The following is a 21,525-nucleotide window of genomic DNA, read 5'->3' as shown; positions in this document are numbered from 1 at the left end:
GTATCCAAAGCATCACGTATCCTTTCTACGCGCGGTCCGTTGACCACAGAGTTCTTTCCTTGTCGTGCGATGGGCCAGCCGCAACGTGAGACCGCCTTAGGCAGGAAGATATCCCTGCATTACGTCCCCATTCCGTGCAGCATTACCACCGCATCCTGTCCAATCACCCCTCCTTCACATCCGCCGACACCGCCCTCAGCATCGCTCTGAAGAAGCTCTGCTCGGCATGTAACGGCAACAGCGCCGTCCCCGTCCACGGGTTCTCCGCCGTTGCCGCAACATTTGCACCGGCAGGAAGTAACGTGTCGCGCATATCCTTCAACTCCAATGTATCGTGCTGTCGACGGATGATCGAGATAACCACTTTGGGTGTTAATGCCGCAGATGCTGTCGGCGTCGTTGTTGTGGGTGAAGAAGGATCAGCAACATCGGTATCAGAGGACGAGGCGCCAAAGAACGCCGAGATCCCGCCGGAGTTGCTGGCTCGTTCTTCGATTTTGGGCATGAAGTGGGAGATGATGGTTGCGATGTTGGCATAGTCGGAGGAGGTGCGGTGTTGAGAGGTGTGGGAGGATGTTCGTTGGAGGTATGGTGGGGTTTGAAAGCGGGTGGAGGTTGGGGAGAAGGGGGTGGGGGAGAGGTTGGTGGAGGAGCGGCGCCGTTGGACTGTGATGGGAGTAAGAGGTGGAGAATGAAATGAGCATTTGTCATTGCCGGGCCGTATGAAATGGGATATAGGTTGATGGCATACCAGAACCATCAAGTGCTGTAAGCTCCTGAGCATTGCGAATGATTTCGTAGTAGAGCACGTCCAGACCGTCCGAGTCGGGCAGGAAGTTGTCGCCGTACGTGCTGATGAACAAGACAACGTTAGCTTTCCGTTTGGTACTGGATACAAAGCGAAACCGATCAGACTACTCACATGAAAAGGTTGAAGACGGATACAATCTGCAACGAAAAACCATACAAACTCGGTAAAAGTGCCCTCACCAGCCCCATAGAAACCAACCCCAATCATGCATACCTGCGACCACAACTCCGCAACCAAATCATCCTTCATCATAAACGCTTCCCTAAACTGCACAACAAATCGGACAACATTCAGAATCGCATGCCAAACCTGCGCCCAATGGTACGCGACGACGCCCGTCAATTTCGACGATTTCGGTCTGTCGATCTGCGAAACGCGTGCGCTGCTGATGATAAATGTCAGCAAGCGGTGGATGACTGTTATACAGTGTGTGTAGGCCGTAACGTCTAGGTTTTTCGTTAGATTGTGGTTTAGGAATGTGATTGCGACGTCGAGGATGGCGAGGGAGACTGGGCGCGCGGTGTCTGAGGCTGGTGGGAGGTGTGGAACACGCTGGTTTCAAGAAGTGTCAATCAGAATCCGGCTAGGATGAATATTACCGGGTTGAAAATCATACCTGCCGACACAACCGGATCACCACCGCCATGTTGATGTCACACACTATCCGGCACAGCACTGGGTTCTCCACTAGCCGAATGAGCGACATGAGGCACAGGCGGGTGTATAGCATCGTTCTGCCATCCCGCGAGTTCTGAAACAGGTAGGAAGTAAAGGACAGGATGTCCACCAACGCGCTGTCTGGGTCAAAGAAAAATCAGAAATGTAAATCGTCATTCAAAAGCAGTAGGTGGGGGAGAGATCCTTACCGCCCTGCAACAATTGCGGGTATGATCCCGCCGAGCTCGATCTGCGAGTCCAGGAGAAGATATCTGACTGCGATCGATTGAGGCGGCCGGCGCCAGCAGCCAAGTGCGAGCTGTGCGCGCCAAACTTCATAACGGACGCGAACGTCATCGCTAGAGTGTCGACAAAACGATGGTTGCGGACGCATTCGTAGAAGAGCAGGACAAACACCAGTTGCCGACACCTGAAGAGACCGCGTTGCTCAGTCGATACTGCTACCCAACTCCCCATGAGTGACCCGAGAAGGCGCGTACCCCAATGTGCCAGCCAGCTGCGGACTTGACGGCGAATCCTTTCTAAACAAAACATCCCCAACGTATCCAATCGCTCCAAAAAGCCCAGCCGAAGGTGGCTGAACATCCGGCGCCAGCGCCATATATTTCGACCGGCTATCCTTGCAAGCAAGCGAACAGACAGCTTCCAACGCCTGCAAAACTTCCCGGTCATCCACGTCCCTCAGCCGGCTCTCGTATGGGTTGCTGGACTCGTATTTGTTGTAGCTGCAGAGGAATGCGAGCAGGATGGACGCATCGAAGGCTAGGGTGCGCGTTAGGGGGTCCGTTATGGTCTTTGCTTTGCGAGCGGATGACGAGGAGGAAACTGTTAGCAATTTGCGTTATACTGATATGTGTGGAATGCGATAACCAGTTATGCATACCCGTATCAGAGCGTCGAAGAAATCGTTCATCATAAAATACTCGTTGAACGAATTTTGATTGAGATTATCGCTAGCCGTTACAATCGCCTTGGCGAGGGCCAGGACGGGCCGCCGTGCTTCAACTGTTCGTAGCATAAATATGAGCCGAATCCGCGTGAACCTCGCAAGAACAGTGACATTACCTGAATCTTCTTTAAGCAAAATGAACGCCATGTTCGCTATCAACGTCTTGGATGCGTCAGACCTATTGCATCCCATCCCACCACAGCCTTCAGATGAGCCGCCTACCTTGAAGGCCGTATCAGCATTGTCCATCCCCGTGAGCACATTGAGGACATCGAAGCTTCGATTCGGGAACTTTTTGTACACTGCTTCGAACAATATCGTCATCGTTTGAGCAGCGTGCCCCTGCCGTAGCGGAAGTCTATCATGCAGCGTATCAATCGCTCTCGTAAATAAGGCGCTGATGCTGCTCTATCGAACGGATGCAGAGGTTTAATGATCGGAGTTTCAGAATAGGTCGTAGTTTAAGAAATCGGACGTACCGCTAGATGGAGCAGTTCTGGCTCGGAGGCGCTCGAAATAACAGAGGACAGAAAGCTTGTGTTCACTTTCAAAAGGAATATCTCCTGCCAGTACTCGTCGTCGTCTTCCGCCGGTATTTCTCTGCCCTACGTGAAAGAAAATGGCGTAAGACCCCACATATGCTTGTTTTCGATGGGCTGTGCCCAAAGTGCTTTTCATGCCGCCGATAGACTGTAATGTATGCGGCGAGAGGTTTCCCATCCGCCATACCTGGAACAGCTCCTCGTACATAGAAACCACCTTCTCCCTGAGCGGCGGTTGGTCACCTACGCCGGGCCTGAGCAGCCAGTCGTCGGTCACCATGTCGGGCGTGCTGTACGATGGTAGGGAGCAGGTAGCAAAACCAACTTGTAGAACTCCTTACAGCACAGTCGCGTCTCATCAGTTGACGGAAATTTCAGTTGACGGAAGACCCTCTCAAAGCATCTCACAGGCATCTCACTCAACAGGTGGCCCTCCCGAACTCCGAAAAAGCGCAATAAGACAGCCAGAGTCCTTCTGTCACTCAGTCAACAGCATGAAGTGCTTCAGCCACATAGATAACTGGGATACCCAAAATCCCCTGTCACATAGCCTTTTCCCACTCCCATTTAGCGGTATTCTTCTGCTGCCAATATACCTTTTCGTCACGGAATTTCTCACCACCTAGGGCTTTTCCAGGCAAGCTGTGTAATTGAAGGTTTTGAAGCACGCTCCGCCCTACATTGCTGTTCTCAAAAAAGACAACTACGCAGCTGGCAAAATAGGTTGGCAAAAACTGGATCCATGTTCAGTTGGCAGAAAATTCAGTGACGGAAAGGCCACAACCTTTCCGTCAATTGAGACGTGACTGCACCGTTGACTGGGAGCGAGCTGCTGAACCTGCCGATTGAATGCGACCCGCCGCCGGGCCGCCGGGCAAGTCGTTTCCGTGGTCAAGTGAAAGTCGTGAGATGCGGCAAACCAACCTTCAGAAACGAACACCTGACAGCGCAGTTCCATCTCAGCGCAGATCCCATACATCTCAGCGCAGATCCCTCCTAGCGCAGTTCCACTCTAGAGCGCAGTTCCATCTCCGACAACTTCAACGGACGAGGCGACTGATGCTTGCTGCACAAGCATTTGCACATGGTACACCGCTGAAAGAGGGGATTGAACCGACCGCAACGCATCCCCTCGTCGTCTGTTTGCCTACCATCCACATCGAGGAGCCAGCACATCCAACATAAACAGGCATGATCAGAGAATGGCTCACTGTTCGGTTCCATAAAGCAGCACATCTATCGTGGCGTAGCGCACTGAGGGGGATGTTGGGCAGATGATCCCGGAAATGATGAATCTGACATATGCAGGAGAAACATCAATCAAGAGAACGCACAACTTAGTGTCAAGTGTTGCAGGCGCTGGCCAGCGGCGCCAATCCTTCATGGGAAGTTGATGAATAGAGACTTACCGAAACACTCCAATATTCACGGGCGATTTACCATACCTCATCGTGCATCGTCGCCATCTGACCGGCTCACGCTCGCCCATCCGCACTTTCCCAAATTGTCCGTTGGACTCCCAAATGTGAACACGACGATGCAACAGGGATCTGAGCAGGGTTGCATGCTCGACCGCTATTGGCGGTGATCTGTCTTGCGCCTTGAAGTCCTAAAAGTGGAAAGGGTTTTCATGAACAGCGCGTCGGAGTTCTGAAATCCTCATTCGCCGCAAGTCCGATGCGATGCCCTCTCGACGTGCGATGGGAATTCGAGACCTGCGACTCGTTAAAATATTCACACAACATTCCGTGGAGGTGCTGGGCATACGGTTACTCACAGTGGCGGCGATGGTGCTACTCGGCAGACCAAAAAATCCCAGCATCGCCGAGGATGTCGTCTACGAAAACACCGGACACCGTTAGAGAGAAGCGCACTAAGTAATCAATCCGAAACCGAATTTGCTGCCGACATTGCTTCACTCACTGACAACGCACACTCCGCAAACCAAGCATCATCTCGAGAACAGCAAAGAACAGGTTGAGAAGTTCGCGAGTAGATCAGACGCAACACGAGAACAGCAAAGCACACGTTGAGAAGTTCGCGAGTAGAGTAGACGCACACGAGAACAGCAAAGCACACGTTGAGAGAAGTTCGCGAGTAGAGTAGATAGCATTGTATTAAAATAGACGAGTATATAAAGTACAACGATCATAACAAGAGAGGAAGAGAGAGATCATCATCATCGGAAACCATTCATATTCGCAACCATTCATATGTTTCTGCCTTTTTTTGGGGGTGGAACTCACGGCACATCCGAAGATGCCGTCTACATCCCCGTAGGGGTGAGTTCCCGTAGACGGATAGGCTGCCAATGCCCACACCAAGGCCCACTGTGTCCCAACTGTGATATGCCCTCAGTGCCCAACTGTGATGCTCTTCACGAAGTGGATGATATGCCTCAGTACCCAACCAATATGCCTCAGTGCCCAATTGTGCCTGCTCTCGACGGACGAACAGGGTGATATGCCTCAGTACCCAACTAATATGCCTCAGTGCCCAACACCTTCATGCCAACTGTGCCCTCAGTGCCCGACTGTCCCTGCTCTCGACGGACGAACAGGATGATATGCCTCAGTACCCAACCAATATGCCTCAGTAACCAACCAATATGCCTCAGTACCCAACCAATATGCCTCAGTGCCCAACATTTTCATGCCAACTGTGCCCTCAGTGCCCAACACGTTCATGCCAACTGTGCCAACTGTGTCCCAATTCAATCTAGACGCGCACCAAACGTCCGTTGGCACGGGCCCAGCGAGCGGGCCCGTAGGTCTTGCGGGTCCTTTTTCGTGGCTCCTGTGGACGACGACGAGTGTTAGCGGATTCCGAACAGTGACCAAAGTAGACGATGATGATGATATTTACCTTGGGTTCCTTGGCGGTGGGCTCCACGACCTCGTCGATGTCGTTCGTGTCGGCTTCCTCGATGAAGTTCTCGATGTCGTATGTCGGCGGAACGTTCTCCTTGTTGTCGTCGATGTCGATATCTTCTTGCCCTGTGAAAACCGAACCCCCCCCGACGAACACCGGAGTGTTGTGCTCGTCATCCGACGAGTCCCACTCCGATTCATCTTCCCAGTTAAACTCCACTTCCGAATCCTCAGAGTCCGACAACCACAAAACCACCGGTGGCCGGGGCTCTGGGTCGACGTTCTCCTTGTCTTCTTCCATGGCCTCAAACACATCCCCAACCCACCACGAACAACGCACTTGCCTAGCTTGAAATTCTCCTTGGTCCTGAGGGATCGTCGCAGTTTCTTCGGTGGCCTTGTCGTCGTCTTCGGGGACCGTGTCGATGGTCTCTTCTTCGCTTGAGGACTCGATGATTGCTGGCCGCCGGAAGGGAGTAGACGCACGCCGGCGCATTGGAGTTGGTGGAGGGAGTTGGCGATGGTCTTGGGAATCGGAATCGGAATCGAAATCGGTGTCGGAGAAGGGATCGTAGCCGCCTGGGTTGCCGAGAATGTTGCCGTCCAAGTCGTAGAATGTGGTGTCCTGCTGGTACGCGTAGTCGTCGTCTTCCATGTCGTAGTCGTAAGCAATCGGGATCGGTTCGGGTTCAATGTCGTCCATGTCGAGTCCAAGTTGTTCCATTATCGTAGTGCGTTCCATGATGTCGTTCCAAGAGGTTGGCGGGCTGGAGAGAGAAGACAGTGTATACAAAGAAGGAGAAGAGGAAATATACAAGGAAGGGGAAGGGGATGTATACACAGAGGAGGAAGGGGAAGACAAAGAAAGGGAAGGGGAAGACGAAACCGAAACAGGACCACTGTCATTGCCAGCAACAACAGGAGAAGAAGACGAAACCGAAACAGGACCACTGCCATTGCGAGCAACAGCAGGAGAAGAAACAGGACGGGGAGAAGGTTGAACAGCAAGCCGACCAGCCGCTCCCACGAAAGAAATGTGGTCACGGCAAACAGAGAGCGTCGACTTGCAAAACAGGCAGGGGAAACAGGCCAAACAGGACACTGACTTGCAGGAGCAAGCAGTCGAAGAGGAGGAAGGGGCGGACATTGCGGATGTGAGGAAGGTGTACGTTGCGGAGTTTGAGTGGAGAGTGGTATGTACGGTGGGTATGGGTATGCGGATGTGAGGAAGGTGTACGTTGCGGAGTTTGATTGGTGTGTGATATGTACGGTTGCTTTGGGTGGGTTTGGTTTGCAGTAAAGTTTTGAGCTTTAGATGCAAGGGTTGCGGGAGTTCTGTGGTGGCGATGAGCGCAGATGGCGACGACCCGAAGAGTAGAGTTGCGATGCGAGAAGTGGATGGCGACCGACGAAGAGGTGCGATAACGCGTAAGGAGTTGGCGAAAACGCGTGAGGAGTTGGCAAAAACGCGTGAAGAGTGTGCGACGACGACGACCGACGAAGAGGTTTTGAAGACCGAGGATGGAGGATGGAGTAGAGTGCGGCAGATGGAGATGACCGACGAGAATCAGGTACAGGTTGGAGGGTGAAGAGCGAAGATGGCGAAGATGGCGAAGAGACGGGGGCGAAGAGATGGGTAAAGAGACAGAAAAGAAACGCGAAAAGATTAGTACAACAAACAACGGCCACGACGACGACGACAACCACGGGAATAGCAGAGGATGCCCAGTGAAGAGCGCACCAGCGAAAGACCAAGATAGCACGTACCGAGTCTTTCATCAAACTAGAGATCAGGAAAGGGAATGGCGAAATGGGGCCTCTATTTATAGACATCCGGGCAGGCAGGCAGGCCAGGCAGGCCGTGCGAGCGAGCGACCGAGCGACCGAGCGAGCGCTGGCATCCTGGTCGGGCATGCTCGGGCCCACTTTGGCGGCCAGGGCAGGGCCAGTTTCGAGCGGAGTTGCAGAACGCGTCGCGTAAGCAATTTGCTACGCGTGAAACCCACTGTTAGTCATCGAGTCTCGCGGTAGTGAATCACGGAGCGCGACTGTCAGTGGCTGAAGATGACTCGGCGCGTCAGATGAAAGAGGGAGGAGGTCCTTTCAACAGACACCAGAGTTGCTTATGCAATTGCGCGTGCAAACCCACTATTACTAATGGACTCTGAGTCACTCAAGTGATTCACGGTGAGCGACTCTGAGTGGCCGAAGAATACCCGGCGGATAAACAACATAGGCCTTTGAACAGACACCAGGTTTGCTTATGCGGTTGCACGTGGAATCGTGGGTGAAAAGAGAACGCTGAACAATGGTGGTGAACCCGGCTGGACCCGAACATGAGGGGAAGCTGAGAGAAGGTCATCTCAAAAAGGTGGCACAGTCATGCTAAATGCCCGCAATCCGCGCGTGAAGAGAATGAGGGTCTCTGAGGGTTGCCGTGTGAGCGAGGAGTGTCTAGGGTAGGGAAGCTGAAGGATACGGGATTGTTACATTAGGGGAACGCGCTGGAAAGGGAGGTTTGGCTAACTTGCGGCTAAACAAAATTGAATTCTTGGGCGTATGGGGAGATGGGGCGAGGAAGGGCCCTGAACGATATGGGCCTTTGTCTAAGGAAAGTCTGCGCAAAGGAGTCCCCGCTAAAGTTAGCGCTAAAGAAAAATGGGTGTTTGATGAATCATGCGCGCTTGAATGACGCCAAGAATAATGGGTTGTACGCTGGCAGTTGGGAAATGTACTGTATGGGAATGTATGGGAAAAGCGTCAGGCAACGATTTTGTGAAACAAGATGCCACACGATTTTGAGAAGGATTTGCGTGACCGCTTCGAGCGACTGAAAGCAACCAGCGAAGGAACTGCTGGTGCGGGTGCGGGATCTCAAGATGGTCGCTCAAATCCACTTCCCTCGTGAGTAATGTGTGCAAAAATGTTTTCATATGGTGGCTTGCAAAGGCTCAAACTATCAAGTTTCCCAGAGACGATGAGCTCCTCTCCCGGCTGAAATCCCTCACAGGCAACGACCCGATCGCTGCGTCAAGTTCCAGTCCGCGGCCAGAAGCACCGTACCATCGCCGGTCATTCGGGCCAGTTTCTCACGACCTGGTCGAGTCACTACATGACCTTCCCGATCTAGACGCCGAGCTTAACTCGCTACTGAACGATACGAACCTGCTGAAAGATGTCGGGCTCGACCTCGCATACGAGTCTGAACGCATCAATGTGCCCTTATCCGATCCCGCCGAAGATGACCCCGACACCGACGACGACGCGGCGCCCATGGCTGCCGTCTTAGCCGTCCTCAACTCCTCCGCAGCCGTAGCAGCCGCCCACGCCGCATCCGGCCAAAAAGGCCCCATCCCCACCCGGACAGGCTCGTCCGACGGCGTGTATGTGGATTACACCAACCTGCTCCTCACATCGCCGTCCAAACCGTCGCGGGTGGAAGCGGAGCTGGATCCGGACGTGAAGGAGTTGCTGCAGCAGGTGCATCAGGAGGTTGCGTTGGAGAAGAAGTATGGCGCTTTTAGTGAGATGCAGGCGGATGATTTGGAGAGGAGGGTTAGGGGGTTGAAGGAGTATGTGCCGCCGGCATCTTCGGCTGCATCAAAACCTGCATCGTCATCACCGACCAAAGACACCGCAAATAGTAATGCTACATCACTGGGTCTGCCGCCACGCCCACCATCTTTGAAAGATTTCGACTACGGGACCGTAGGACACGAAGAAGGGGACGACTGGTGCTGTAAGTACTCCCCAAACTCCCTTCCTTTCTCAAAATCCCCCAAATCCCCTAAACTCACACACATCCCCCACAGGCATCTGCAACGACGACGCAATAGTCCTCTGCCCGCAATGCGACGACGACCCGTACTGCCTGCGGTGTTTCCGCGAGGGGCATCTGCAGGACACGTCTGATCCGGAACTGAGACGGCATCAAGCTGTTAAGATTGTCAGGAAGGGGGCTAAGAAGGCGAGGTCGTAGGATTGGGAATTTTTGGGTGCGGGGCGTGGGGTGAGGGCGGGATCATCTGCGCATAGCGATTTCCAGGTATCCCCGCATATTTTCATACCCGCACCCATGTACCAGCGTCAACGGATGTCTGGCTTGTGTGCGAGGATGAATTTGTTCCACATCGGATATCAGACCCACCCTCAGGATGCGATGTCTGTGTTGGTTGGCCTGCGGGCACTTCCATATAGCTTTGTATCTGGGATGGGTAATCCTCCCTCCTTCCAGCCAGTGCCCATGTACACATGTTTATATATCCCTCGCCCAAAACTTTTTTACAATCAGAACATGGTTCCTTCTATTGCTGGCGGTTGCGGCAAAATATGGATATAGTTTCACACATGTATTTCACATGCGTGGAATCGGCGGGTGGACGTGGTTCTACGGACAAGAGTTGTGCTGTGTGGGATGTGTGTCTGTGTCCTCGAGTCTTCCTATCCTGCACATCGAGTCCATTTTTCTGCCTTTCAACCTAGTCCCAGGTCTATGCACAGAACAGATACGCCAGCCCATACGCAACTACAATCCCCGATTGAACCAGACCGTCTCCAACACCCGTCCATCCCTCCCCCTCACACCCCTCATCCGTTCCTCTAAATCACTAACCCGCATCGTCGCGCGCTGCGGGAACAATGCAACAGCGCACGGTAGTGCCGCGAGCAGGGATCCAGTGATCGTAGCCAGGTTAATCGGCGTCCTATATCCCGGATGCCGTTTCAAGAACTGCGTGCGGTCGATCCTTGCCATAAGCAGCGACGGGATAAACACGACCGGAAACGAGGTGGCTACGCGGGAGATTGCGACCTGCGCAATTGCTTTCTTCCCCGCCTCTGTGCTCTTTCCGACGCTGTTGCCCTGTTCATCTGTCACGTCGATGCCTTCTGTTAGTTCTTTTTGGCGCATGAGGAGGACGTTGAGGGAGCCGGCGGCGGCGACGGCGACGAAGGGGACGCTGCGGGCGAGGAGGGCTTGGGTGGTCGGGCTGAAGGTGGCGCGTTTGACGTATTCGCTGAGGGAGACGGCGATGGTGCAGGAGGCGGCTACTGCGGTGCCGTAGGCGACTGGAAAAGAAGAGCGTGTGTGTGGGCGAGGATGACTGGCGTTGAGGATTGGGGTGAGGAAGATGATATCACGAACCTGCGGTTTCTTGAACGTCCATCACGGTCGTTTTGTTAGCGTTGAAGTAGTTGAACGCAACGTTCACGCTTTGGTTTACCCATTGCCAGAACACAATGCTTCGTATCTGCATCACATTTGCGCACTCTTTAGTCGTACTCCTTGCTGCCAAACTACACTACCAGTTTGCACAATACGTTTCGTCACCTACCGATGGATTCGGCATCAACATCCCCGCCACGATCGCCACATTGGTAGGCACAAACGACGCCATCCGGAACGGCAGGATGATCTTCTCGCCCGTGTCAGGATGGAACGTGCTGTCCACCACTGAAAACCAAAACCGCGGGTCAAAATCAAAGTTCTACCCTACCAAAACCATCAGTTCAATATGCATCCCTCCCCAAAACTTACGGGTCTTGGCCTTCCACAACGCCTCAGGGTCAGCGTCAACCTTCCCCGCTTTGTAGTCCGCTACCAACTGCTTTGCGGCATCTTGTTGGGCAGAGGTCGCCAACAGATTTCTAAAGTCGTCAACATATCAGCCTCTCATCATGCCACTGAGCTCAAGTAACGAGCTCCTTCCACCGCCGACCCAATTCCACACTCACAGAGGGTTGGTAACTTCTGAGAAATGGCGTAACCGTCCGCTGTACGTTGACTGGTCGTAGCGCGGTTGGTCTAATGGGCATGCAATGTGAGTTTTGTTGCCATTAAGCTTGAGCCTCCCTGCTGCTTCCTGCGATCCCTTACCTAGGTCTATCCTCCCGGTGGGCAGTTGCTGCTGTGCCATTGCCCGTCTAGGTACTGTGGTGTCTATGGGAACTGGTTCATGTGGCTCTCGATGTCCTGTGGGAAGAAGCGTTTTCTGAGAGGACTGGAAAGTCATGAGAGCGAGACTCTATACGCGCACAGACGAGGGCGTGACAAACCAGCTGCGCCAATCACTCCGACCGTCCTCCAAATCCACCATATCCGACCCACCTACATACATCGCTCGCACAGTGAGCAGCCGTTGATTCGCTTGCACCGCTTCACTAAACTTTCGGAGCATGATGTCGAAAGATTCTTCTGTGTCGGCTAGCTCACGGAGGATGGAGCGCTGGTGAAATTTTGGATGATTTCCGGGTTTTGGAAATCGAAGGTGGAGGCCTGGACGGGGTTGGGTAGAGGACAGCGGCACATCAGCAGCAGAGCATAGCCGTTGGAAAGTCACAACGCATACCGCATGCATCAACACGTTCAGCTTCTTAATCGGGAGGCCCCTTCTGCAATACACTACTTCGAACACCACACCACTTCGGGAGGAGAGTACGGGGACCCGCCGAGTGAGCAGGAACGCACTGACTACCGCATTACAGAAGGTGGTTACGCTCAGGCACGCAACGACAAGCACCGCGGACCGTTCTGTAGTCACCACCTCGCTCAGGAGCCTGTGGAGAGCAAAAGTGGGGATAGATCAAACACCCGCAACTATGGTCGTCATTTGCGATAGGATCGTCTAAGCCCTTACTCTTCGCCCAAGTCTGCGAACATAGTGGATCTGTTTGCGGCGTAAATGTTCAGGAACGCCCGCATTGCTGAGCCGTCAAGCGTGTCTGCAAGGCCGCCCCAAACAGACATTGAGTTTCACTCCTCTGCGTTATAAACTAGTGCCAGTCTAACCTCGCATGGTCGTGACACATGTCTCGGTGAGCTCCAGAACTGCCGCCGGGAGGTCCGGAAAATGAGAACCAGATCAGCCAGCATAGCACAGATCGGAACTGTTTTAGATGACAGTGATGGCGAACATTACCATTGGCTTCTATCGCGCCTCCAATCCCTGTAACCAGGACATCGCTAACTGTACCCGGCATGCTATTCAAAACATGCAAGGTAGAAAGCTTCGCGGCTGCTCACCAACATGTGTCGTATCCCGTAAGCCCTTGAGCACCAGGATCCCGAGTGGCAAGGTAAGAGCCGCCGCGACGACGAATGTCACGACTCCAAAAATGGCATATTGGTATTCCGCTTATGGGCTTTTTAGAAGATGAACACAATATCGGGAGCGGGTGTGTATATACCAAGCAAAGCAACAGCGTATCGTATCCTAGTAGGTCTCGGGGACTTCCAAGTCGCTGGAAACTGCATCATTGCTGCCGTTGTTTTTGATCCTGCGAATGTGAGCTACGAATGACGTGTGTGCGTTCGACTCTTAAAGGGGCCCGAATGGGCAGTTGTTCATTGCTGTCTCTTTGAGAGCACGTTCGCTCTTTGCCTCATGGGTTCGGAAAGTGGGTAAAGACGGGACTGTCAGCAGGGACTGTCAGTGGGCCTGTCAAAATACCGCCAATTTGGCGATCTCCAGATCCTCCCATGCGGAAAATCTAGTATGGCCTGGGGCGGTCGCTTTCGCTCTCTCTGGACGCGAACCGCTGCTGAAGCGTGGGTGCAATCGCTTTGCTCGCTCACTTATTTGGGCAGTTGGGATTTGGGGCGATCCTTCAACGCGGAGTCCCTGAGTCCTTTCGTAAATATATAGATGGACTTCGACAGAATCTCGGTGTCATTTCATTAAGGTCGACCGTCAAGCTTACGTCGCCGACAGTCTCATTTGTGATCGACTTCGCTAGCCAGAGATGGTTTCCAGAGGCGACAGCAGTCTTGGTGTTCTCGCTGGTTCATTCCACAGGCGACATCGATCTGGTTCTCGCTGGAGGCAAGGTCGTGCCATTACACGTCGACCGTTCATATGTAGACCCAGTTTTTTTTTTTGGCATAGAACTCAAATCAACAACTACGGCAAGAACATGATTACCACGCTGCCTGATAGGTAGGTTGACCAAGCGTCGCAGACGCTGGAATGTCGTACAGCGCAACGCTGGCGGCGATGTGCCGTGATCTACCAACCGCTGTCCTGACTCCACCCTTCGCCGAGCAGCCAGCGTTTCATGTGGCCATGGATATCTTTTGTCAGTGACAACACATGTCTCCAACACATGTACGCCCCTCACCTACACAGTTTGGGCCGTTTCCGGCCCTATCCAGGTGGTTTGATCAGCGGGTCGCCATTCGGGAGACCTTCCAGGCTTCCCACAACCTCTAACCACTTTCATGCGACCACTCACCGTGATCATGAAAGGATATCTCTCATGCGCAAGACGTCTTTCCTGCTGCATATTCTGCAGCGTAAGGCACGGCGGGGCCTGAAGGCTCATCCAAGAGCGTGAAAATGCGCGATCAAGCGCGACCGTGAGAAGTGGGCCTAAATCCAAAGTGGGCACGCGTTGGCACTCGATCAAAGACCAGGAGCACAACTGGTGGGACAACTGATCAGCGATGACATTCCGACGGAGGCCCCTTCCCCCTACGGCCTACGGTCAGACGGCAAGCTGAGGTGGACGTTGTTGAGAGGGAGTGCGGAGGACTCGAAATCTAAATAGGAGACTCAAGAATGAGTGCCCTGGAGTTGCGACATCTTCGATTTCACTCAAGTTCAAGGTTCAAAGCAGCAGCAATGGGCAGAATTCCATCTCGCGCCGGGCCGATCCTCGCAGGTCTTTCGTTCCTCTTGGCAGTCATCTCGACCGTCGTTGACGCTGCTCCGGGAATTTCGACCGCCGCCCGTCTCCTGCCTGTTCGATTCACCGCAGTCGACGGCTTCTTTGAGCAGAGCAGCGTTGCAACCAATCCTAGGGGATACCCTGCTGTTCCGTTCGCACTTGGCCTCGCCGATAAAACCGACGGGCGCTGGAACAGAGCGTTCGCAAAGCTCAATGCGCTGAAGAAACGCGTTGGCAAGAAGGGTGTTGTCAAGATGATATTTTTTCAACGCCATGGCCAGGGCACTCACAACGTCGCGGTCGATACGTACGGCATCAAAGCTTGGGATGAATATTATAGGTGGGTGAGCTAGGCGAGAGGCGGGGGAGGCGCAGGGATGTTGAGGCAGACCACCCAGAGAATTCAAAGATAACACCTTTGCGAGCGGAGCGAGCTACATTGCGCCAAAGGCGCAATGCTTCTCTTACCGCATCTCTTAGCGAGCTTAGCGCTCCACAGCTCGGCATCCTTGCCGCAAGCGAGCGAGCAGGATGTTGTTTTCATCCATCAACCAACCTCCCATCGATGTTACTGACCGTCTATTCTTCCTTGTCCTCCTTGGTATCGCAGCAAGCTCCCCCTCTACCTTGACGCCCCTCTTACCCCACTCGGGACCGCTCAACTCGCAAACGCCACGGCCATCATCGCTTCCGAAATCCAGTCCCAACTCCTCCCCGTCCCCTCCCTCATCGCCTCGTCCCCGCTCTCCCGTGCGCTGAACACCACGCAACTGGTCTGGGGCACCATCACCCACGGCCAATACCACCCGCGCGTGTATGAAGATCTGCGTGAGACGTATGGGCCGTATATCTGCGATCAGCGCCATAACCGGACCGAGCTGGCTCTCACGTATCCCGACTTTACGTTTTCCGACCTGGTTAACGACGCTGACACGCTTTGGAATGGCGTTAAGCCGGAATCCGATGCGCATATCGAGGCACGAGTCAGGAGCGTACTTGGTGCCATCATGACCACGCCTGCGTCGTCCACCGGCAACTTCACTGGGCCCAAAGTTTCGGACGACCTCATTGGCATCGTGGCTCATTCCGGAACGATCCAATTCGTTACGAAAATAGCGGGACACAGGTCTTGGTCCGTACAGCCTGGAGGCCTGCTGCCCATGGTTATCGTTGGGTACTACAATTAAACCCCTCTCCCTTATAAACTGTTACCTGACAACACCATCTGTTACCGGACACACCACGTCCTTGTACTTAGCTTTCTTCGTTTAATAAAGTAGCGCAGAGACCTGAGGTCCTGAAGATTCTGTGCAATACTATCACTCTTCGTCTGACCTTTGCGGAATATGAAAATGCTACTGGTAGTATGCTAATGCTACGCTACACAAACGTACGCCGTGACGAAAGCGAATCAGCTGCTTCGTCCCCATGCAAAAGACTCGATGGGTATGATAGAGGGTATAAATCCCAACCCAAGAGTGGGCCGGACAAGCTTTCTAGAACAGATCCGCCGTCATAAGCTTACTCCACCCTTGCGCAAACACCTTCCGGAACCTCTCCTCATCGCCCGCAAACCCCTCCACAACCCTCCTCAACTCCCCATCCCAAACCAGCGCCAAATCCGCATCGGTCACAAAAACCTCCGCATCCACCGCCTTGTACTGCTTCGCGCCCGATTTGGAGGTCACGCCCGTCGGCGCCCATTTGTGGGACAGGAGGGTTTTGAAGTAGTCGTTGGTGAGGCGCGCGGGGTTGCGGGTGTAGGTTTTGGAACCGAGGCCGAGACGTGATTGTTGGGTTGGGCTGCGGAGACGCGCGGAGAGGGCGGTGTATTCGGCGGCGGTGAGGTTGAGGAGGGAGAGGGTGTCGTGGGCGGCGATGGTGGCGTTGGGGTAGTAGGTGCGGGGGAGGGGGTTGCTGTATAACAAAGAAGAGTCAGCACACTGTGGACTTTGCTGGATGAGAGGTGTGGGGCAGGAGAGACACGAACCTGCCGTCCTTGGCGTCGACGCGGCCACCGACGAAGGAAAGGGATTTGCTACCCGCTTTCTCGAGAGCGGTTTGTCCAGCGAGGACGATCAGATCGGCCCAGGAGAGTTCGACGCCGTACTTGGCTTTCACGGGGCGCAACACGTCGAGGACCTGAGCGGCGGGGAACACAAGCGTTTACAAGAGTCTCTTTCATTCGGAAGACGGGATAATCAAGACGGCCTACCTGATTGATCCCAACATTCTCAGGCCAATCCTTCTCAGGCGCCAACCTAATCCTCGCCCCATTACACCCACCCGCGAAATCCGTAGCACGGAACGTCGATGCACACCTCCACGCGAGCTCAACAAACAAGGCGCCGTAATACTTCCCATTGGGGCCATCGCCCGGACACGCCGCGGCCGCCTTGTCCGTCTGCAGCAATCTGCCAATGTCTGATTTCACGGCGGAGAAGTTGGGTAGCGGGGCCGTGCGGGCGGGGAGCGGGTTTTGGAAGGGGCGAGGGGCGGGGACGGTAGGGCCGTGGCAGCGAGTGACCGGGCCCATGTCGCGGGTGGTTAGTTTGTACCCTACAATGAAAACACATATCAGTTTCGCGGATCCGAATACAAAGGCACATTCGAAAAGGGGTTGACGTACAAGCCTCAGAAAAGTCCTTCTCGAGGCTGCGTCTATCACGCGCATACTCCTCGACCAAAGCGCGGTAGCTCGGGTCATGCAGCAGCGCAACATCCGCCGTGAGCATGCGGATATGCGCGTCAGCGGGCTCAACGGTATCGGTAGCCGCAGGGCGCCACTGGTGGTGTCCTCCCGGTCCGATGAAGACGGTCCAGTTGTAAGTGAGCAGGTTGTCGAAGTAATCGTTGCCCCATTTCGTGGGGTGGGCGGTCCAGGGGCCTTCGAAGCCGCTGGTGAAGGTGTTGCGGCCTTTGCCTTGGTCGGGGCCTGTGCCGCATTTGCCTGGATGTGGGGAAGTCCGATGTTGGCACACGGCTTGTCGTCTCTCCGCCCATTGCATGGCAGACATCATTAGCGTTTCAACTTACCAGCTCCAGCCGTGCAAGCACCATGGGCCTTCCCAAACGAATGCCCACCGCCAATCAACGCAACCGTCTCGCGATCATTCATGCCCATCCGTCCAAACGACGCGCGAATATCCGGTACACTCCCACTCGGCTCGGGGATCCCCATATGTCCCTCCGGATTCACATAAATCAACCCAATGGTAGTCGGACCCAGCGGGTATGTGCAGTTCCCATTAACAGGGCACTGCACAATCGCCTCTTGCTCGCTGCTGGGTCCCAAGGGAAGGGAAGCGCGACCGTCGGCATCGTCGGACCGGCCGGCGCAGAACCCGATGGTGGGTCCGCCCATGGACTTGATAGCGGTGGTGCCGGTGAAGGCGATGAGGTCGCCCCAGGAGAGCGCAGCGCCGTATTTGGCCTTGAGGGGCTCGAGGAGCTGGCGCGCTTTGTCGAGGTTGGCGTTGTCGGCCCAGGAGAGTTCGGGGTCGAAGCGGATGCGGCCTCCATCACATCCTATGGGATTCGCAGAAACGAGATGTTAGACCATGCACGATCAAACAGTGAGCAAATGTGCAATGAAAGGGAGACCAACCTCCACGACCATCCGAGGACCTGTAAGACCCAGCACAATGCCACGCCAACCTGATGAAAAACGGGCCATAGTTCCCAAAGTCCGCGGGCCAGAAATCCTTCGAATCCGTCAGCGTCTTGATGATATCCGCCTCAAGGGCCTTGAAATCAATCTTGGAGATGTACGTCGTCGCATCGTCGCGGGTTTCAAAGACCGGCGCGGCAAAATGGTTGGAGACGGCAGGGTGATTGGGCGGCAGCGGCGCAGGTGCGGCGTTGCGGATCGAGAGACGGGGGTCACGAGCGGCGAGGATGGGACAGAGTGCGTCGGCAACTTGGATGGTGGTGCTGAAGACCGCTGCGGCCGCGGTGGCCGCTAGCAGGGTCTTGCTTGTGGATGTGAACATTCTTTCAAGCAATGGATGGACAGGGGTTGTGTGTGCCGGGGGAAGACGTCGACGTCCTTGGCCTTTATACTCTATCTAGTCGTCTCGAGTGTCTCCACAGTGTCCATACCCCTCGTATAGGATACATTCCCTTCGACCGGCGGCCCATCCACAGCCACAACCTGCCATAGCCGGAGCCTTTCAAGAGCAAGAGTTCATCACACGCAAAATGCCGCGTTGTGCACGATCCAGCAACGCGCATGACTCCAGACTCACATCAAAGAAGTCCATATTTTGCCCGCCCCACACGTTCGAGGCTTTTGGGACAGCGCAATAACCCGCGAAAAACAAGTATCAGGTGTACATACATAGACACCTGTGTGCCTCCCAGGCGCTACAAAAAAGGTGTGCAGTGTGCACGAGAGGCACATTGGGCACGCGTTGAAGCGCCCACAAAAACGCAAGAGACACGCCGGAGGTCAATGGCTCATCCGGTGCTGCGATTTATCATACCAGTAACACCCGGGATATTAGCCGCCCTCGTCGAGCAAGGCTTCACAGTGGGCTATGCCGAACCACCACACGCGCCGCAAAGATACCCCGCCGGAAGTCGGGTTCACCGGAGGGAAGTGAAGAAACCCCAGATGGTAGATGGCGGAGGAGCCGGAGGAGCCGGAGGAGCCTTCGAACCCGGAGCCGCTCTGTTCGTTGGGGGAAGATGGCCGGTGAGGCGTGGTGAATCGTGATGCCGCTCTCCACAAATGCACATGTTGGGCAGGGTGGCTCGAGGCAGCGTCCCAAACGGAGGCTCTTGCCTCGTTGTGCTGTGGGGCTCATCTTTCCATAACGGCAGAACGACGGTCGAATAGAATTGACAGTATGACAGTGCCTTGGGGTTGCTAGCATCTTCTGTGTTTATCCGTATTGGAGGTACTGTAGACCTGTGCCGGGATGCCAGCTCAGCGTCTATGTAGGTGGAGGAGTGATGGAAGCATCGGCTGGGAGGGAAGCACTGGTCGAGGTAAGCGAGGGGTGGGAAGGTGTCCGAGACGCTACATAATGATGCACACTCTACAGACCAATCCGTGCGTAACTCCCGACCCATGTCGTTTCCTTTTGTATCGTAGAACTGAATTCACTTATCCGGATATGTGCCGCTATTATTGGCTATGGGGATTGCCGTTATGGACTATATGTTTATATACTGTACATGTATACAGTACTGTATGTTTGAGGTGTGCAGGAACGCCCCCCCACTACATCCATGAAGATCAGTCACAACGGCCCTGAGAAAATGTGATACGCTCAGAGGGTGCGGAGTGCATTTCCGATCCGTACCCGGTATAAAGCCAGCCTCTATCTAACATATTGAAACAGACACCGCTATAAGCCCTACACTATACATCTCAGAGCAGATCCACGTGCCTCCCTCCACCTCAACCCCTACTCCAACCACCCACGCAACTCTACCTCCACCCCCCAACCCTCCTCTCCTCCTCCCACCGTCCCCTCACAAACTTCAGCACCTCCTCCCCATAATGCCCCGCCAGCTCCCCTGGAGGCACCCTCTCATGCTTCTCCGCCTCCGCGCGCGTGAGACAGACGATGTTCTGGAACGAGATCGGTTGCGACGAGTCCCATCGGAGCAGGGCGAGCTTTTCGAAGGTGCCGGAGAGGGCTGAGCGACCGCGCCATATCTTTGTGTGCAAGACAATGTGATTAGTGTGGAGTGGGGGACTAACAGCAGCAAGTGTATTATCCCATACCTCCTCGAAAATATACCCCACATCAGCAATATTCAACCCCATCGCCCCACCCCCATGTTTCTTCTCCCTATTCACCAAATCACGATGCAGGCGCGCATACGTCTTTTCGCGACATTTGATGGCGAGCGGTTCTGTGGGGTAGTTGCCGAGGGAAGTGATCACGTGGGTCGCCATGGAGTTGCCGAAGAGGGCGGGGAGGGTGCCGAGGACCGGGAGGATGCTTCAAAAGATAATCGAGTCGAGATAGTCAATATACATGTATATGTCCCCAGGGTGATGGGGGGGCAGGGATCATGTTAGACTTACCGGACACGAAAATCAGGCAGAGCAGAGTATTCCTTCGCCTCCTCGACTTTATCGTCTTCAAGCGGCAACAATTTAACAGCGCCCGGTTTCTCGGTGGAGTAGACGACAGGCACGCCGCTTTCGACGCCTTTGAGTTTTAGGCCGCGGCGGGTGGCGCGGGCCAGTGGGTCCTCTAGGTGTATCACATGCGTGAGTGAGTGAGGTGAGGGGGTGAGGAAGGGGAAGGGAGGGTGACTTACCGAATGTCTCGCTTATGTCGGCGATCTGGATCCGTGATGGGTCGGCTTTGGCGCCCGCGCCCATGGAGGAGATGATGGGGAGGTTGTTGTCTTTGCAGTATTTGATTAAATCGATTTTGGTGTTGAGGTTGTCGATGCAGTCTGTCCCAACAGAAATGTAAGGTACTGCCGTATAGAAGTTGTAAAAGAGAGACTGACCCCTCACCTAGAACGTAATCCGGCCTCCCACCCAACAACTCCGGCGCCGCATCCAGCGTGAACAGCTCATTGCGGGCGTCGATCTCGACGTGCGGCGCGATCTGCTTGAAGTGCTGCTCGAGACAGGTGCTTTTGGGGATCCCGACGTCGGCTTGGGTTGCGACGGCGTGCCGGTTTAGAGATGAGAGGGAGACTTGGTCGAAGTCGATCAGGCGGAGGCGCTGGGGGATGCGGGATGAGGGGTGTTAGCGTGCTGTTGGTTGGCAGGAGGCAAAGTGAATGGTGAGGGCCCGTACCTCGACGCCTGATCGCATGAGCATATGTGCCTGTGTGGTCATCCTGATATGAGCTAGTTCCTGCTCCTCTGTTTCGCAAGGAAACGTCCTCAACATACCGCATGACTCCCTGCAACAGGTTTTGATCAGTCCCGGAATCCAGTTTCCGTTCGTCAGAGGTCAAAATCTCCTACCGACTCCGCCCAGTCCAACCACTATAACAAACGCTTTCCGCACATCCGCCACGCCCTGCCAT

The 21,525-nt window shown here is 54.5% G+C and overlaps 7 protein-coding genes across 7 annotated transcripts; 2 read left to right on the top strand and 5 right to left on the bottom strand.

The window, feature by feature from the left end:
- Nucleotides 1–163: 163 nt before the first annotated feature.
- Nucleotides 164–3,260, bottom strand: EV422DRAFT_564027 (uncharacterized protein; the record flags this gene model as incomplete). Its single annotated transcript, XM_053072147.1, has 12 exons — nucleotides 164–666; nucleotides 752–852; nucleotides 923–948; nucleotides 1,025–1,363; nucleotides 1,428–1,609; nucleotides 1,678–1,898; nucleotides 1,969–2,282; nucleotides 2,373–2,494; nucleotides 2,555–2,600; nucleotides 2,661–2,846; nucleotides 2,918–3,043; nucleotides 3,168–3,260. 12 exons carry the CDS (start codon nucleotides 3,258–3,260, stop codon nucleotides 164–166), a joined length of 2,259 nt encoding a protein of 752 aa, XP_052929687.1.
- A 2,372-nt stretch (nucleotides 3,261–5,632) lies between these two features.
- EV422DRAFT_617189 (uncharacterized protein) lies at nucleotides 5,633–7,186 on the bottom strand. Its single transcript, XM_053073998.1, has 2 exons — nucleotides 5,846–7,186; nucleotides 5,633–5,776 (listed from the first exon to the last, which is right to left on the bottom strand). Exons 1-2 carry the CDS (start codon nucleotides 6,995–6,997, stop codon nucleotides 5,699–5,701), a joined length of 1,230 nt encoding a protein of 409 aa, XP_052929686.1. The 5' UTR covers nucleotides 6,998–7,186; the 3' UTR covers nucleotides 5,633–5,698.
- Nucleotides 7,187–8,573: 1,387 nt separating this feature from the next.
- Nucleotides 8,574–10,157, top strand: EV422DRAFT_515795 (uncharacterized protein). Its single transcript, XM_053069342.1, has 3 exons — nucleotides 8,574–8,754; nucleotides 8,823–9,589; nucleotides 9,663–10,157. Exons 1-3 carry the CDS (start codon nucleotides 8,636–8,638, stop codon nucleotides 9,827–9,829), a joined length of 1,053 nt encoding a protein of 350 aa, XP_052929685.1. The 5' UTR covers nucleotides 8,574–8,635; the 3' UTR covers nucleotides 9,830–10,157.
- Nucleotides 10,091–11,843, bottom strand: EV422DRAFT_515792 (Tricarboxylate/iron carrier). The gene is made up of 6 exons (XM_053069341.1): nucleotides 11,726–11,843; nucleotides 11,584–11,653; nucleotides 11,387–11,496; nucleotides 11,184–11,302; nucleotides 10,994–11,099; nucleotides 10,091–10,917 (listed from the first exon to the last, which is right to left on the bottom strand). Exons 1-6 carry the CDS (start codon nucleotides 11,763–11,765, stop codon nucleotides 10,376–10,378), a joined length of 987 nt encoding a protein of 328 aa, XP_052929684.1. The 5' UTR covers nucleotides 11,766–11,843; the 3' UTR covers nucleotides 10,091–10,375.
- A 2,625-nt stretch (nucleotides 11,844–14,468) lies between these two features.
- Nucleotides 14,469–15,701, top strand: EV422DRAFT_564022 (histidine phosphatase superfamily; the record flags this gene model as incomplete). Its single annotated transcript, XM_053072146.1, has 2 exons — nucleotides 14,469–14,854; nucleotides 15,125–15,701. The coding sequence occupies 2 exons, from the start codon at nucleotides 14,469–14,471 to the stop codon at nucleotides 15,699–15,701; spliced, it is 963 nt and encodes a 320-aa protein (XP_052929683.1).
- Nucleotides 15,702–15,804: 103 nt separating this feature from the next.
- On the bottom strand, nucleotides 15,805–18,631 carry EV422DRAFT_157937 (heme peroxidase). The gene is made up of 6 exons (XM_053064946.1): nucleotides 18,122–18,631; nucleotides 17,551–18,042; nucleotides 17,144–17,464; nucleotides 16,730–17,073; nucleotides 16,505–16,656; nucleotides 15,805–16,431 (listed from the first exon to the last, which is right to left on the bottom strand). The coding sequence occupies exons 1-6, from the start codon at nucleotides 18,504–18,506 to the stop codon at nucleotides 16,011–16,013; spliced, it is 2,115 nt and encodes a 704-aa protein (XP_052929682.1). The 5' UTR covers nucleotides 18,507–18,631; the 3' UTR covers nucleotides 15,805–16,010.
- A 1,034-nt stretch (nucleotides 18,632–19,665) lies between these two features.
- On the bottom strand, nucleotides 19,666–21,484 carry EV422DRAFT_157955 (uncharacterized protein). Its single transcript, XM_053064947.1, has 6 exons — nucleotides 21,291–21,484; nucleotides 21,002–21,215; nucleotides 20,797–20,937; nucleotides 20,558–20,729; nucleotides 20,252–20,471; nucleotides 19,666–20,182 (listed from the first exon to the last, which is right to left on the bottom strand). Exons 1-6 carry the CDS (start codon nucleotides 21,384–21,386, stop codon nucleotides 19,952–19,954), a joined length of 1,074 nt encoding a protein of 357 aa, XP_052929681.1. The 5' UTR covers nucleotides 21,387–21,484; the 3' UTR covers nucleotides 19,666–19,951.
- Nucleotides 21,485–21,525: the final 41 nt, after the last annotated feature.

This window comes from Fimicolochytrium jonesii (genome assembly GCF_025526975.1).
Source record: "Fimicolochytrium jonesii strain JEL569 chromosome Unknown EV422scaffold_2, whole genome shotgun sequence".
NCBI lineage: Eukaryota > Fungi > Chytridiomycota > Chytridiomycetes > Spizellomycetales > Powellomycetaceae > Fimicolochytrium > Fimicolochytrium jonesii.
The sequence above is the reverse complement of the archived record's forward strand: the minus strand, read 5'-3'. Positions and strand labels throughout refer to the sequence as shown.

What these genes read in the sequence shown, in the direction of transcription:
- EV422DRAFT_515792 (XM_053069341.1), bottom strand. Translation starts at nt 11,765, where the DNA reads ATGGCACAGCAGCAACTGCCCACCGGGAGGATAGACCTAG. An exon ending in GTTGTGGAAGGCCAAGACCC is followed by an intron (nt 11,303 to 11,386) that starts GTAAGTTTTGGG and finishes TTTGGTTTTCAG; the next exon opens with TGGTGGACAGCACGTTCCAT. An exon ending in GGACGTTCAAGAAACCGCAG is followed by an intron (nt 10,918 to 10,993) that starts GTTCGTGATATC and finishes CTTCTTTTCCAG; the next exon opens with TCGCCTACGGCACCGCAGTA.
- EV422DRAFT_157955 (XM_053064947.1), bottom strand. Translation starts at nt 21,386, where the DNA reads ATGTTGAGGACGTTTCCTTGCGAAACAGAGGAGCAGGAACTAGCTCAT. An exon ending in CGACATAAGCGAGACATTCG is followed by an intron (nt 20,730 to 20,796) that starts GTAAGTCACCCT and finishes TGATACACCTAG; the next exon opens with AGGACCCACTGGCCCGCGCC. An exon ending in CTGCCTGATTTTCGTGTCCG is followed by an intron (nt 20,472 to 20,557) that starts GTAAGTCTAACA and finishes TATCTTTTGAAG; the next exon opens with CATCCTCCCGGTCCTCGGCA.
- EV422DRAFT_157937 (XM_053064946.1), bottom strand. Translation starts at nt 18,506, where the DNA reads ATGTTCACATCCACAAGCAAGACCCTGCTAGCGGCCACCGCGGCCGCA. An exon ending in GTCCTCGGATGGTCGTGGAG is followed by an intron (nt 18,043 to 18,121) that starts GTTGGTCTCCCT and finishes CGAATCCCATAG; the next exon opens with GATGTGATGGAGGCCGCATC. An exon ending in GAAGGACTTTTCTGAGGCTT is followed by an intron (nt 17,074 to 17,143) that starts GTACGTCAACCC and finishes TTTTCATTGTAG; the next exon opens with GGTACAAACTAACCACCCGC.
- EV422DRAFT_617189 (XM_053073998.1), bottom strand. Translation starts at nt 6,997, where the DNA reads ATGTCCGCCCCTTCCTCCTCTTCGACTGCTTGCTCCTGCAAGTCAGTG. An exon ending in CCACCGCCAAGGAACCCAAG is followed by an intron (nt 5,777 to 5,845) that starts GTAAATATCATC and finishes CGTCGTCCACAG; the next exon opens with GAGCCACGAAAAAGGACCCG.
- EV422DRAFT_515795 (XM_053069342.1), top strand. Translation starts at nt 8,636, where the DNA reads ATGCCACACGATTTTGAGAAGGATTTGCGTGACCGCTTCGAGCGACTG. An exon ending in CGCTCAAATCCACTTCCCTC is followed by an intron (nt 8,755 to 8,822) that starts GTGAGTAATGTG and finishes CAAGTTTCCCAG; the next exon opens with AGACGATGAGCTCCTCTCCC. An exon ending in AGAAGGGGACGACTGGTGCT is followed by an intron (nt 9,590 to 9,662) that starts GTAAGTACTCCC and finishes CATCCCCCACAG; the next exon opens with GCATCTGCAACGACGACGCA.